Source organism: Perissodus microlepis, chromosome 14, assembly GCF_051167445.1.
Source record: "Perissodus microlepis isolate ML-2025 ecotype Zambia chromosome 14, ASM5116744v1, whole genome shotgun sequence".
Taxonomy (NCBI): domain Eukaryota; kingdom Metazoa; phylum Chordata; class Actinopteri; order Cichliformes; family Cichlidae; genus Perissodus; species Perissodus microlepis.
Window position 1 is genome coordinate 1,951,107 of NC_140474.1, and position 14,852 is coordinate 1,965,958.

Sequence of the window (14,852 nt, forward strand, 5' to 3'; positions counted from 1 at the left end):
GTGCACTCGTTTTACTTCTGTCACCCTGTTTTGATGCAGAATTCATTTGAAATCAGGCAAGAACTGGACTTATTTTTATAATGTGTTCTTGTGAATTGATTGTGTATCGCATATGTTTGATTTGACTTTCTGCAAGACAACAGTCGTCCGCTGGCCAAAAAAGTTTTCCAAATACCTCCACGTTTTCAAGCCTGGATTTAGAAAAGAATAGCAGAAAAAATCTGCACCTCCTGCTTCAGATGCAATTTGTGTTTCTGTGTTCAGAGGCAGCGGCGAGAGGGGAGACCTCGGCTCATCCAGCTGGAGAGCCTGACCAGGAGGAGTCGAACATTAACTCAGCTCTTCCAGGGCACCCTGCAGACTCGGCTGCTGGCATCGGCGAGGGATGACGTGAACGCCAAACTGCAGTCCATCACAGGTCAGCTGCAGGTATGCGAGTCAGACCTTCTGAGGAGGGTTTCACTTTTCTCTCTTCTTTATAATTGACTCTTTTCTCTCTCTTTCAGCTCCTTGTCTCAGAGTGGGAGGGATTTGAAGCACAAAGGGAGGAGCTTGTCGTTTGGTTGGCTGATATGGATGTCGCCTGAGTGAGGTTGACCAGCTGACAGGAAACACCAGTGAAAAACTGAAACAACTGCAGGTGTGGGCTTGTTTTGATATGACATCCTTGTTCACTTTTTCCCACCGAGGCTTCTAGACTTCTGATTGGCCAACATTTCCACACGGTTAGGAATATATCGCCACCTGTTGCTTTGGCATGTTCCTAGCAGCGTTTTCCTTCATTTCTGCGTTTACGTGTGGACGGGATTATTTTTTAAAACGAAAACGGAAAATCTCAGTGTTCAAAAATACCCGTGTACGTGTGGACGTAGCCTAAGTGATCTAGGTCAGCGGTCTCCAACCTTTTTTGCGCCACGGACCGGTTTATGCCCGACAATATTTTTCACGGACCAACCTTTAATGTGTCGCGGATAAATACAACAAAATAAAACTAGTACCGGTACCGAAAAAAAGAAGATTTATTCATAACGCACGTGAAAAGACCCAGGAAAACAGAGTTAACGATAAAAACGATAACAAAATAACGCTGAAAACCGATAAAAACCCTGAAAACTATACATTTCACACCTGAGCCTCAACTCTCGCGGCCCGGTACCAAACGACTCACGGACCGGTACCGGTCCGAGGCCCGGGGGTTGGGGACCGCTGATCTAGGTAGCTCTGTTTTCCAAGTTCAGTTAACGCTAGAAATGTGTTTTGGAGTTTGTACGTGCTTTGTCTCTAGGGGCCACGTATATATTTATATATAAACATATATAAATAAAACCATGTTTTGTTTTGTTTTTACATTAGTAATTCCTTTTGTACATAATTTTATATTGTTGTTAATAATAAATTAATTAAAGCAACAAAACAACCTGAAGAGCTGGTTGGGAGTAGTGATGTGCGATACCACTGATTTCCTTTCCGATCCGATACCAAGTAATATTCAGGGTGGTATCGACGATACCGATCCGATACCGATACTTTGTACAAAAACTTATTTTATTTATTGTATCTCAAATTATAGCATCATAATGATTACAGGACATCAGATTACTTATTATTATTATTTAATAATGCAGAGTTCATCATATAGAAATACAAAAAACTGAAGTTGTGCTATTTGAACACCTTGCCTGCCTGCAGCACTAAAGGACTCCGTGAGAGACGTCTGTCTCGCCCCAGCAGCACCTGTCCCTGTCCTCCTCTTCAGTTCGCCTCAACATACGCTCGTCATATTCTGTGATATGATTTACTCTGAGGTGTTTGACCATGTTAGTGATGTTGACACAACCATACATGCCAACCCTCCCGATTTTTCCGGGAGAACACCGAATTCTCCCGAATTTTTCCCAATTTTCCACCCGGACAACAAAATTGAAAAACCATATCACAGAATTTATAGCGCGGCCCAGCCAATTCCAGTTTCCAACAATGGCTACTACTACTGCAGCTGCTTAGTTTTAATATTACTCTTATTTCTCTTTCTGGGTCGCAAAAAAACTTTTAACATATTTTCAGGTGAGTATGTAGCTGTGTAAACTTCAAATATCTGAGCCGACCGACACATCGTTTTCAAACCCCCGCGGTCTTTCGCTGCTCGGGTTAAACATGATATATAAGTCACTTTGATAACTTAAAAATGTTATTGTTTGGCTTTTTCAGTGTTTTATTTGTTTGTGAGTAAATCGGTTTGGCTGAGATTAAAGTTATTAGATTAGATTGAATTAAATTTAACTTTATTAATCCCTCGGGTGGGTTCCTCCGGGGTTTTCACACAGCTGAATAAACGTCAAACAGAAAACCGATTAAACAGAAGTGTGAGACGGTCGAGAGTTTAGGTCAGTGCCCGCTTATATTTTAGATAGCAAGGAGCAGACGGCAGAGTTTCAGTCCACCGAGGGAGCTCGTGACGTACTACCCGGCTTTCTTTAGACCGCAAAGGCCGGGTCCTCAGGTGGAAGCAGCCTCTGAATTTGGACAACCCCCGCTGTTTCCGGGCCGGCCAATAATAACGGTGACATTTAACGTATTTTATCCGATAAATAAACCCTGTAAAATGTATTTATCACCCCCCCCAAACAGCCCTTTTGAATGTCTCCCTAGTACGGCCACAACACCTCAGTCTTGGAGCACTTTTTTGCCACATATATCGCAAACCACGTCTAAGCTCTTTGTGGAGTTAAAATACGTCCGCACATGACTCCAATTACACTCAGCCATTGTTGTGAGTGCGCACGCCAAGGGGCTGCGAGACATTTATACAGCCGTATTTCGCACATGACTATGAAAGGCGGAAGAGGAAGTAGTTCCTTTGAATGTAGACAATCCGAATGTTATAGTTTCTTTCCACTGTGTTCCTGTTAATGATAAACTACAAATTTACTCTAAATTACTAAAATATCGATATTTTAATGTGAGAATTGATTCTAGAACATAAATGATTGGTATCGGAGGAATCGATATTTCAGGATCGATCCACACATCACTAGTTGGGAGCCGAAAAATCCGGCTCCTTTTAGTGAGCCGAGCTTTAAAAAGAGCCGTAAATCCCATCACTAGCAGCATGGCCCTTTCTCAATTCTAAGTACGCAAGTACATACTCGCGTTCTCGGCGAGACCGGACTTGCCGAGAACGCGAGCGCGGCCTTGCAAATTGTACAATCCGGTCGTTAAGTCTGACGTCACTAGCCGTGTCTGGGCCTAAACTCCGCTGCAGGTCCATATATCAAACGATCACTATGGCATTACTGAGAGTTGAAAAACTGTCTAAAGTCTTTCATCTTTAATAAAATGATCAGCGTTCTGCTCTACCAGGTGTAACAATTGAGTTTAACATCCAGGCATCCATGAAAACGGAATTTATGACATTTAACGGAGTTAGAAGTTAGCAGGAAGTTAGCTCGCTAGCTTCTATCTAAATACAATATAGCATGTCCTGACTGCGGGGTTTTGGAAACAAATTCAAACGTACAGCTCTGTTATCACTTCCAACATAAATGAAGACAGAAAACTAAACAGCAGTGACGTTTGTAGGGTTACTGAAGTTTGGCTAGCTGGTATATAATGATGTGCTACGTGACCGCTAGCGACACAGCTATGTTAGCATAATATAAACAAGTTAACCTTTTTTCCACTCGATAAAAGTTAACGTGAGTGTTCTCGGTGGTCAGGAACAAATGTAATCGCAAGGCAGGATGCTGTAAAAGGACCAAACTTCAGCCAGGAGAACAACTGAGATAATCCATCCACAATACGAGGTTAGTCATTCATATACTGCTGCATGGGCTGGGCTGTAGTTACATCCTAAGGTTTTAAAAACTGAGCTTAAATAAATGATTAGCGGTAATAAAAGCCGAGGGAGGTCAGCAGTGATCACTGACTGTTTTAGGAGCTTTTTGAGATTAAATAGAAGAAAATACAAAACATTAAACATGTTAACAACACAAAAGCCATATTAAACACAGACTACTTTAGGCCCGGAAGTAGGATTCGTCACGTCATCACTTAACGACCGGATTGGATTACCAGCGTACTTGATGATGTCACACGTCTGGAGTTTTTACTGCCGTCCCCTCTTAATTTAACTGTGAGTAACATGTTATGAAGCTTAACTTTAATCACAGCCAAACCGATTTACTCAGGAACAAATAAAACACTGAAATAAACCAAACTTAACATTCAGAAGTTATCTAATTTACTTATATATCATGTTTAACCTCAGTAGCGAAATATCTATTAATAAAAATAGTGTACATGTATGCCTTAATAAAAACAAGCAAGTGAGATGTTAGAACGCTTTTATTTTAATTTTAGTGGACACTCAATACAATAGACAGCTGCTGGGGTTTGTTTAACCTGAGTAGCGAAAAGACCGCGGGGGGGTTGAAAACGATGAGCCAGGAGTCCGCTGTTCTCGCCGGCTTTAGTGATCCTTGACCTCGCTGTCTGCTATGGAGCTGGCGGGTCACAGACGTCTCCGAAAACATCTGAACACGTTTGGAAATATATGATATCTTAATAAATCGAGCAGATATTTGAAGTTTGCACAGCTACTTTCTCGCTTGAAAATAACTTAAAAGTGTATTTTGTGACCCAGAAATAGTAATATTTAAAAGTTTTTAGCCCCGCTCGTCCGCCATTGCCGCGTTTGAGTTTTGGACGAAATGCATTCTGGGATATTTAGCTGTACCAAGTCCACACAAGTCACCACCGATGCATGCTCGATAAAACGGGCGGAGCGAGAACACATCCGGGACTTTTTCGCGTTCTCGGCTTGATGCGTACTTTGAATTGGAACAGTACTTGGTCTCAGACTGATGACGTATCACGAGAACGCAAGTACGCACAACGTGGATTTTTTTTTGAAAAACTTCAAAAACAATTCATGTTTAATTTCATTTAAGTTTTTTTCTTTAAAAAAATGTTACAAAAACACACCTGCTGTCCTTTTTTCAGGTAGAGTGCTCTGATGTGGCAGATTGAATGAAGCAATTACTACTGTGAGTCACACTGTTAGTAATAGTTGTGACCATTTTTGTTCTTCCTTCCTGTTGTATTAGATTTAAACGTTGGTGTAAACAACTTTAACAACAGCTTCAAAAACATCTGTGTCACTGACACGTTGTTACAGGGACTTTATTTTCTTTTGAAACAGTGAACAATTAACGCTGATCATGTCTTGTTTACAGTTTAATTGGTGGGTCTGTGGGTGACATTTATTGTCACCTAGTTAATATTTGAAGAAACCCATAACTGCACTCTGTTTAAAAGCTGATTTCTATGTCATGTGAACTAGTCACATGAACTCCTGTTAACTTCATTTGTTGATGCTGAACTGCAGACGCGTACTTATATTGATACACTTTATTGGTATTCTTTCCACTATTGTCGAGCGGCTTTACATAATATTCTTTGTACTACTGTACATGTATGTGTGTCTTTACTTGTATAAAGTTGTGTGTGACCCTAGTTTGTCCTTGTGCTCATGTTGGTTGTGTCTTTTCTCCTTCTCGCCTTCTCTCAAGCTTACTTCTGCACCCTGATGCTCCTCAATCAGCTCTAATGGATCTTCTGGGTGAATGAGCCAAGTTGTGTAAAGCACTTTAAGTGTTTTTAGTAGAAGAGCACATGAAAGTTTACACAGCTGTGAGGTTGAGCTCTCCAACCACTTCCTAGAGAACATGACGGATACCATTAAAAAAGAATTTTCAGTGCCATGATTCGACTGTTACTGAGCCCCAAAAACAGAGCCAGATGGTGGGATTCGTGTTTTCAGTATTTGTTTTCAAAGTGCTGCTGGGAAGAGGGGGAGCTGGGTGGGCAGAAGCTATGAGCTATATCAGGTATCATATAAGATAGTACTCGTAGGTGAGAAGATGGAGAATGGCTGCTTGGATAACTGCTCTGCTTTGCCTTACTTGGCATGCACTGGGTGATGATGGCGAGGGTGGTTATCAGTGGGCTGGCCGGGTTTCAAACCAAGCGTGTGTGATTTTGGGGCTTTTTGGAGAGGCATGGCGCAGCTCATGAGTGTCCAACTCCAGGCCTCGAGGGCCGGTGTCCTGCAGGTTTGAGATGTGTCCCTGATCCAGCACAGCTGATTTAAATGGCTAAATGACCTCCTCAACATGTCTTGAAGTTCTCCAGAGGCCTGGTAATGAACTAATCATTTCATTCAGGTGTGTTGACCCAGGTTGAGATCTAAAACCTGCAGGACACCGGCCCTCGAGGCCTGGAGTTGGACACCCCTGGCGTAGCTGCAAGCAGAATGGCAAAAACCTGCTGATAACTGGAAATTCCTCGAGACGGGAGAGGTAAGATTTCCAGATGAGTTATATAGTAGCAGGTGTGTAGTTCTACAGAGAAGATGATATACAAAAGTTACTAAAGAGTAAACGCAGAGAAATGAAGACAAGAGACAGAGCCCATTTACTACCATGGCAGAAATACAAACTGCTGGAGATCTAGCACCACAGCTCCTAAATGCACAGCCTCTTGATTTCAAACTACCTGCAGATGTGAGTGGATGAGCTCAAGGAAGCAACTCCACACAGAGGTGGAGACCAGAACAAAGCTGCCTCAGACCGTCCGATCTGGCCCAGTCCCTGACTTTCACTCATTTAGAATTTATACATATCATGACTCAAAAGTCATGACAACTTACAGGAGGTGACACCATTAGTCAAGAAAAAGGAAAAGAAGCTTTGTTTTGAAATTAACAGAACTAAATAAAATGAGTGTAGAAGCTTGTTTCTGTTATCAATAAGTCCAAATTTGGGGTTATTAAATAAAAATTTCCAGTGAAATCTGCGAAATTGATGAAGTTAAAAAACAAGATGCAATATGCTTAATGGTCCATCTCAGGGGTCAGCAACCTTTAACACCCAAAGCGCCATTTGGACACGATTTCCACGCAAAAGAAAACACTGGGAGCCGCAAATACTTTCTGACATCTAAAATGAAGATAACAGTCTATATATTGTTTTTATACCTTTATGCTTTGTGTGAACAACTGAGGTGTGTTGCTTATGAAATCCATGAACTGCTATAGAGAAAATTACATTTTCTCTATATTTCTCTATCATGGCATAAATAAAATTTTTCTTTTATTTATGTAATTAACACATTTTGAACTCTTAAAGAAATATAACAAAAGGAAAGCTGAACTAAAATGATCCAGCAAACAAAACCTGTGGTGAGCCGCCACCCTTATATCGTCTTTGTGCTTTTGGAGCCTTGACCTGACTTTTAAAAAATAATTGGAAAAAAAGCTCTATGCTGCTAAAAATTGAAAAACAGATATTTGCAAAATTCTGCCTAAATATGTATTTTACCTGGTTAATGTGTGCGGCGGGGCGTGGTCTGCAGCGCCGCTGCAGGGGAGGCGGGCGCACCTGAGCGGCACCCGCAATCACGCCTCGCCGCCTTAACGTCTGTGCTCTCTATGCTGTTGTGTTGTTGTTGGTGTGTGTCGGGCTGTGAGCTGAAAAGCTACAGCCGGCTGTACAGCAACTGTGTGTGAAAAGTGGTCAATAAAGAGATGCTGAAAAGCGTGTTCATGGAAACATCGTCGAGTCTGCCGTGGTATGTTTACAATGGGACTTCTGCTCCTGAAGCTCTGCGCACAGCATCTGGAAATCGGGGCTGTACGAAGTCACTTTCATCTTTACGCAGGACTGTAAGCTGTCATCTGTCAGGCGCGAGCGGTGTTTGTTTTAACATAGTTCACGGTGGAGAACAGCTGCTGACATAATGTGGATCCGAAGATCCACAATTGGCCTACCTGGGGTTGAAAGTCTCGATAAATGCACGGCGTTTCAGCGGGTACGCCGGCTTCCGTGAGTGTGACGCTTATTTTGAGCGATCAAAAAATAATAGAATATAATTTTATGTTTGTATTTCAATATCACAATAATCTTCCAATTTAGAACTACAAGTTAACAAAGAACTAACATAAATAAAATACACTTCAGCCAATTACTTAAAAAAACCAAATTTATTTTCCCAAACCACGCGGAGCCGCACTAAAAGGACTAAAGAGCCGCATGCGGCTCCGCAGCCGCAGGTTGCCGACCCCTGGTCTATCTGGTGTCCCAACTACAATCACATGGTTAAACCTGAAGTTACCTCACTAAACCTCAAAGCCTGCATCACAGTGAAGGCTTCTCATATCACAGCACATGCAACATGGACTTTACTTTCTTTACTTTTGGGAGTTTAAATGTTCATTTTTCAAAATTTAAATCCTCTGGCCGTAGTGTTATCACGCTTGTTTAATATACTCTGACAATTAAGAATACCAAAAGACATGAAAAATATTTTCTTACAATTTTATTCTTGTTGTTTTAAAAATCTCTAAATTTCCAGTGGAGACAATTTAGAGAATTTTTATGTTTTACAAGAAATTTAATTCAGTCCAAATGAGTTCCAATTCACAATAACAGTGCTTAACAAAGTTAGTGGAACATCACCTAATGTAAGAATTTAAGAAATTTGGGGTGTTCTTATTTCTATGACAGGTGATGTAATAAATTTGTTAAGCACTGTATATGTAGAGTAAAAACCCTACAATATAAGAGAAGAAAAACCCCAACAATCAGATGATCCCCTCTGAGCAAGCACTTGGCAACAGTGGAGAGGAAAAACTCCCTTTTAACAGGAAGAAACCTCTGGCAGAGCCAGGCTCAGGGAGGGGCAAGCCCTCTGCCACGGCTGGTTGGGGGTGAGGTGAATCAGACTGCAAACATCTTAATCAGACATGTCTTACCTGGTAGGATGGACGTTCGCTGGAGAAAAAAATGGGTTAAATTGACAATTTCTTTCAAACACAATTATTTAAATATGTGTTGCAGTCTGATTCACTTTCACATTTTTCCTCTCTTTTCTTTTATAGATGGAGTTCATGGGAAGCTAGTTATGCCAGCTTTCCATGAACTCGGAACTTGTACAGACAGGAATACTCACGATTGCCCCAGTTGTCCAACACATGCAGCGTAATGGAGCGGATGACGTCTACTTTGTCGTCCTGAGAGACAAAACAAAAGCAAGATGGGTTAGTTGCATAATAGTTTTCTTGACTCTTGAAAGGATGGTAAATTTAGGAATACTGTGATTATTATGAGGGAGGATATACAGATAGCAAGGGGAGCTAACCTCTAAGTACTCTGGATAGAAAAGTCTATGTGCATGTGTCTAATGGCACAGTGTACTCACGGGTATCCTGAATGTTTGGAGTGGATCTCCATTTTCATCATAGACGAATGTTCCCAGGTGGACACCACTGTCGTCTAATGCTCTCTTTCCCTGAAAAGACAGAAATAAATACAGATAAAGTTGTTCTCTATATACACATATGTAAAATGCAACAGCTGAACAGTGGTGCAGTGGAAATCTGTGACTTACAAACACTGAAAACATCCTGGGAGCACTGGAGACCTTTCCAGATGGTGACACAGTCTTAGAAATGTGACCCAGTGTCACATGGCTGATGGCGATGCTGTGTGGCAGCTTAATTGTTAAATGTCCCTGGGAGCCCGCAAAACTCCAACACACTCCTGGGACCATGGGTGCTCCACCCTACAGAGAAAAAGAAACAAAAACAGAGTTCAGTTTGGACCGCTAGTGTTTGACTATTAAATCATGCAGATGTGTGAGATAGTATCTTGTTTTTTTGTGAAAGTAGATTATACCTGAATAACGACTCTTGGGCTTACACAGGGTGGTTTTGCGGGTATCAATGTAAGCCCCCACAGCTTCAATCCAGCCTGTTCTGAAAGGTAGGATGCTGAAGACTGTTCTTTAACAATCTTTGCTCCTGTAGATAAAAACACAGGGTGAGAAAGGAATCGCAAAACAACAACAAAGAAATTCTGATCCGATTTCATGTCTTACCCAGTTCCTCCAGAGCAAAGTTGGGCATCCTGTCCCCAACTGGAAGAAGGAAGTCAATTCTTTTTCGTAAGTCTATTAACTCCCTTTGCAGCTCTTGTAGCTGCCTTTCCACCTGTTCTTGTCCATTCAGTGAGTACTGCAATTGAGAAGAACCATTCATGTTATGATAGATAGATAGATAGATAGATAGATAGATAGATAGATAGATAGATATAAAATAATAATAATAAACTGTCATTGTCTGATTAATTTTCAGGGAATATATTATGAGCTTCATATGTTTTTCATACCTCACTCATGAACGGGGTGGAAAAGTCCATTTTCAGCCCTCCAATACTGAAAATCAATCCTGGTGGATGAAGAGAAACAGAATAAGAAGAGAAGCTTAATCCAGAAGAAAAGCACATAGTACTAGAAAGACTGTAATTGTTTGTGGAAGGAGATCATTTACCAAAACACAAGGCCAGCATGAGGACCAAAAGTCCCAATGCCTTGATGGCTCTAAAGAGACCTCTGCTGCTGCCACTACTGTAGTCAACAAAACCATCGTTATTGTAGTCCACAGTGTCACAGTCAACAGTGTTGTGTTCAACTGTGTCTCGGTCAGTATTGTCAGGGACTGGACGGGGACGTCGCCTTTTGAAAACTCTGCACAGAAAAAACAAAATCATGGAAGAAAAAATGTACATGGAAGAACAAATGGATTATGATTACAACACATGCATCTATGTCAGTGGATGACAACAAAGAACATGTAGACCAGCACTAACCTGTGTAAAGTCTCCTTGTAGGAGATTAAGGGCTCTCCTTGGCTGCCGTAATAGCCGTTAGACTGAAGTCTTTGGCTTCTTCTCAACATGGCTGTAAAATGAAAGGGAAACATGGGGTTAAGTGAGTCTCTGACACAAAGCTTATCAGACTTAACTATGATTTGAGCATGTTTCCATCAGAAGCAACTCTGTACAAATCAGTGCAAATTCTCTTATATATAAACTTCACGATGCCAGCTTGTTCTTTTTAATGAACAGAATAATATTTGAATCACACCCATTTATGAAATCCGCTCTTAATAAAGAACTTTATTTTCCCAGTGTCTTCAAAAACATAGCCTCATATTGTTATGATTCATATCATAGCAACAGATCACAACATTTTCTTGCAAAAAAATCTCTTTCACATGTCAGTTTGTTTGTTCACAATGTAGTTTTTAAAATTCAGAAAAAGAGGAAATCACCACAGCGGTAAAGAAAAGCTCAAAGCAACTAAATGAATTTGGCCCAAAATCCTGTCAAAAGGTTTTAAGAATTAAAAACTCTTTGTTTTTATAGTTAATATACAAAAGGAAACAATTTTGATCAGACAAGCTGCGTCTAACAGGTAAGCAGTAAAATCACCTTTACAGTAGAATGCACTAAAAAGTGCTTTTCTGACATAATCAACTGGATATCATTTTTTAAATGTTCAGATTTGAAACATATTAAATGTAAGATGTGAAGCTAAAACATACTCTGTTTTTGTACTTGTTGATTTTTAGTCTAAAGAGCACTTACCTTCACTTAAAACGAAAGTTGAAGAAACTGAATCAGTAAGTGCGCTTTTCCGTAAATTTGGACGTTTAGCACTTCTCACTGAACTCATCTGAACCAGAAAACTTAGGTGCAGGAGAAAAATTTCAAACCGCAGCTTTTTCAGGGACGTTACAAACGGATACACGCACAAATCGAATATGACGCACGCGCGTTCCATAAGAGCAGCGCTTCGTGTGCGCACGCGCAAAGGTGTGAGTGTAGTTCTGTTTTTTTTTTAAATGAAATTTGCTCTTAATTAAATACCTTTCCTTCTCAGTGCCTTTATAAACACCGCATCATATTGTCAACATTCATATAGCACAACACAGGCGCTCACGAGCCCATGTGCAAAGGTGTGTTGCAGTGAATGAAGAAAACTTTTCCATATTCACTGTCACTAATTTGTTTGATTTTGCTGTGAGAAAATTGTGACGTATATGAGAATGAGGCAAGACCACGGTCATTTAAATACGGTATTAAAGTGTAATGAAACCGTTTCTCAGAGGGAAAGTGTGATTTTAGGACACTCGAGCCAAACATTAGCGGGCATCATTCTAGCTTATAATCAACAGCGGATCCAATGCGGATCCGGGTCGGATGAGCTGGGAAGCGACCGATCCGAATCGATCCAAAGGTTGCCGGTTCGAGCCCCGGCTCCGACAGTCTCGGTCGTTGTGTCTTTGGGCAAGACACTTCACCTACCACGTACTGGTGATGGCCAGAGGGGCCGATGGCGCGATATGGCAGCCTCGCCTCTGTCAGTCTGCCCCAGGGCAGCTGTGGCTACAACTGTAGCTGCCTCCACCAGTGTGTGAATGTGAGAGTGAATGAATAGTGGAATTGTAAAGTGCTTTGAGGGTCTTGAATAGCGCTATATAAATGCAATCCATTATTATTATTTAAACCAACTGTCAACTGGTATTTTGTAAATATAACAATAAACGCGAATTCACTGTGTGATTGTGTAACTTTATTAGCAGGGTCCTCCTGAAATGCACCAACAACATTGAGAGTAACATCCTCCTCTCTGCTTCTTGATGCTCTCCGGTCGCTATGGTAACGCGTAAATAGTTCTTTCAAAATAAGACGCACGGCTACAACACGGGAAAAGACCCAGGGAACCTGACTTAACGATTAAAAACCCTGAAAACCATACACTTCACACCCGAGCCTCAACTCTCGCGGCCCGGTACCAAACGGACCCGGGTGTTGGGGACCGCTGCCGTGCAGAAGACACGGCACTAGATTGATTGACAATGGTCTACAGCAATCAGAACGCACAAAACAATTTGCTGTTAAAAAAAAAATAAATCAGCGAAACAGCGAGTCCGTGAAAGGTGAACCGCGTTATAGCGAGGGACCACTGTACAATAATTTCCAGTAGCACTGCTGATATATGAAATGGTGAGTTTTGAGGTTGTCTTCAAACAAGTGCATTGTACTAGAAAAGGGTGTTTGGAGGATTAAAAATGTAAAAAGTAATGACTATTTTATATTTGTGAAAAAACTTTATGCAGAAAAAGTAGCAAAGAAACAAAAACATAACACACGGACAGTTTTGGCCACGAAAAAGCTGGAGGGATGGTGATTTTTTTTTTAATAAACCCAGATTGTTTAAAAAAACAATTAGAATCAAATTTATTCATCAGCAGCATCAATAGTAACAAAAATACAATTTAGTTTTCGCTGTTTTTTTTTTGTTTTTTTTGTTTTTTTTATTAGTAATATAAACATACAAACAAAATGCACCATATATTACAGATTCAGAGAATAGACATTTCTTACATATTAGCAACTTTCATACATAGTGAAAATAAAAAATAAAAAATAATATAAAGATGGGGTCACATAATTTGACAGATTATTAACTCACTAAATCAAAATCTTCCATAAAGGAAACAAAAAAAGCAGCCTTTTTCTTTTTAACTAAAGTCAAAGATTTAACCAACAGGTTTAAGTCGTTTTTCCAGTAAGCTAGTGTTGGTTTAGTTTTAAAAAAGCGACATTTATGTATAAAATGCTTGCACAAGATTAATAACACATTAACACCATAATTAGCTTTCTTTTCTTTCAAAAACACTCCAAACATTATCATATTTAAGGTAAATGGGGTCATTTGAATCCCACTGGAATAAAGCCAGGTATGAAAATCCAACCAAAATATTTGTATAAAATTGCACAAAAAGAATAGATGGTCCAAATCCTCCTCTTCTGTTTCACAAAATACACAATTACCCGTTTCTATTTTGAATCTATCACTAAGGAGTCTATTTGTCGGGTAAATTTTATTCAAGATTTTAAATTGGACTTCTTTCCCTTTAGGAGGGATAGGGAAGGTGATATAATCAGTTCTTATTTTTTCAATTTCTTCCCTTTGGAAATCTTTTAATATGTAATTACGTCTAAGTAAATTTGGAGAATAAAGACTCCTTAATGAAGATCTAAGAAACTTATTATTGCATTTAACATCACAAAATCGAATACCATCTATATATAATTGCCTTAACTTGGGGGAGATGTCAGAATATATTATATCATTTACAACTATGTTTTTAAGTGACAATGGAATGGATTTTATAACCCGATTAAATTTACTTTTAGAACATTGGATATTAAACTTTTGGCAAAAATCTTGATGTCCTAGAACATGTCCTTCCTCATCTACAAAATGGGCAATTGCCCAAACACCTTTTGAGAACCAATCTTGAATAAAAATAGATTTCCTGTTCATCAGTATATATCTATTGTTCCAAATTGGGCTATTATGTGGAGTGAAATTATGTTTAAATAACATTTTCCAATAAAGAAGGACCTGTTTATGGAATTCAGAGAGTTTAACAGGTAGCTTAGTAATTTCAAAGTCACACTTTAGGAGAAAGTCGATACCCCCCAGTGTGTTAAAGACCTTACTTGGTATAAAAAACCAAATGGAGTGTGGATTATTTAGGAAGGATTTTAACCATTTAAGTTTCAAAACACCATTCATTATATCAAAATCAATTGCGTTTCCACCGCCTTCAATGTATGGTTTAACCAAATCATCTTTAGATATATAATGGCACTTATTCCTCCAAATAAAATTAAAATTCAAGCTATTAATTGTTTTAATAACTTTATTCGATATTGATAAAGAGTAAGCTGGATATATAAATCTAGATAAACTATCCATTTTGGTTAATAATATTCTTCCAAAAATTGTGATGTCTCTTTGTAACCACTTATTTAAGATTGTCTTACATTTGTCAACATTATCTAAAATATTCGCTTTTTCTAAGACTTTGTGATCTTTTGAAATTGTGATGCCCAAATATTTTACCTCCTTCTTCACCTTTATATCGTACAGTAATT

At 39.6% G+C, this 14,852-nt stretch overlaps 1 protein-coding gene across 1 annotated transcript; it reads right to left on the reverse strand.

The window, feature by feature from the left end:
- Positions 1–402: 402 nt before the first annotated feature.
- Positions 403–12,570, reverse strand: LOC146372836 (sperm-associated antigen 4 protein-like). The gene is made up of 9 exons (XM_084951027.1): positions 11,487–12,570; positions 10,707–10,797; positions 10,388–10,584; positions 10,227–10,285; positions 9,937–10,072; positions 9,735–9,859; positions 9,448–9,621; positions 9,259–9,348; positions 403–9,070 (listed from the first exon to the last, which is right to left on the reverse strand). The coding sequence occupies exons 1-9, from the start codon at positions 11,680–11,682 to the stop codon at positions 8,960–8,962; spliced, it is 1,179 nt and encodes a 392-aa protein (XP_084807153.1). The 5' UTR covers positions 11,683–12,570; the 3' UTR covers positions 403–8,959.
- Between the last annotated feature and the right edge of the window lie 2,282 nt (positions 12,571–14,852).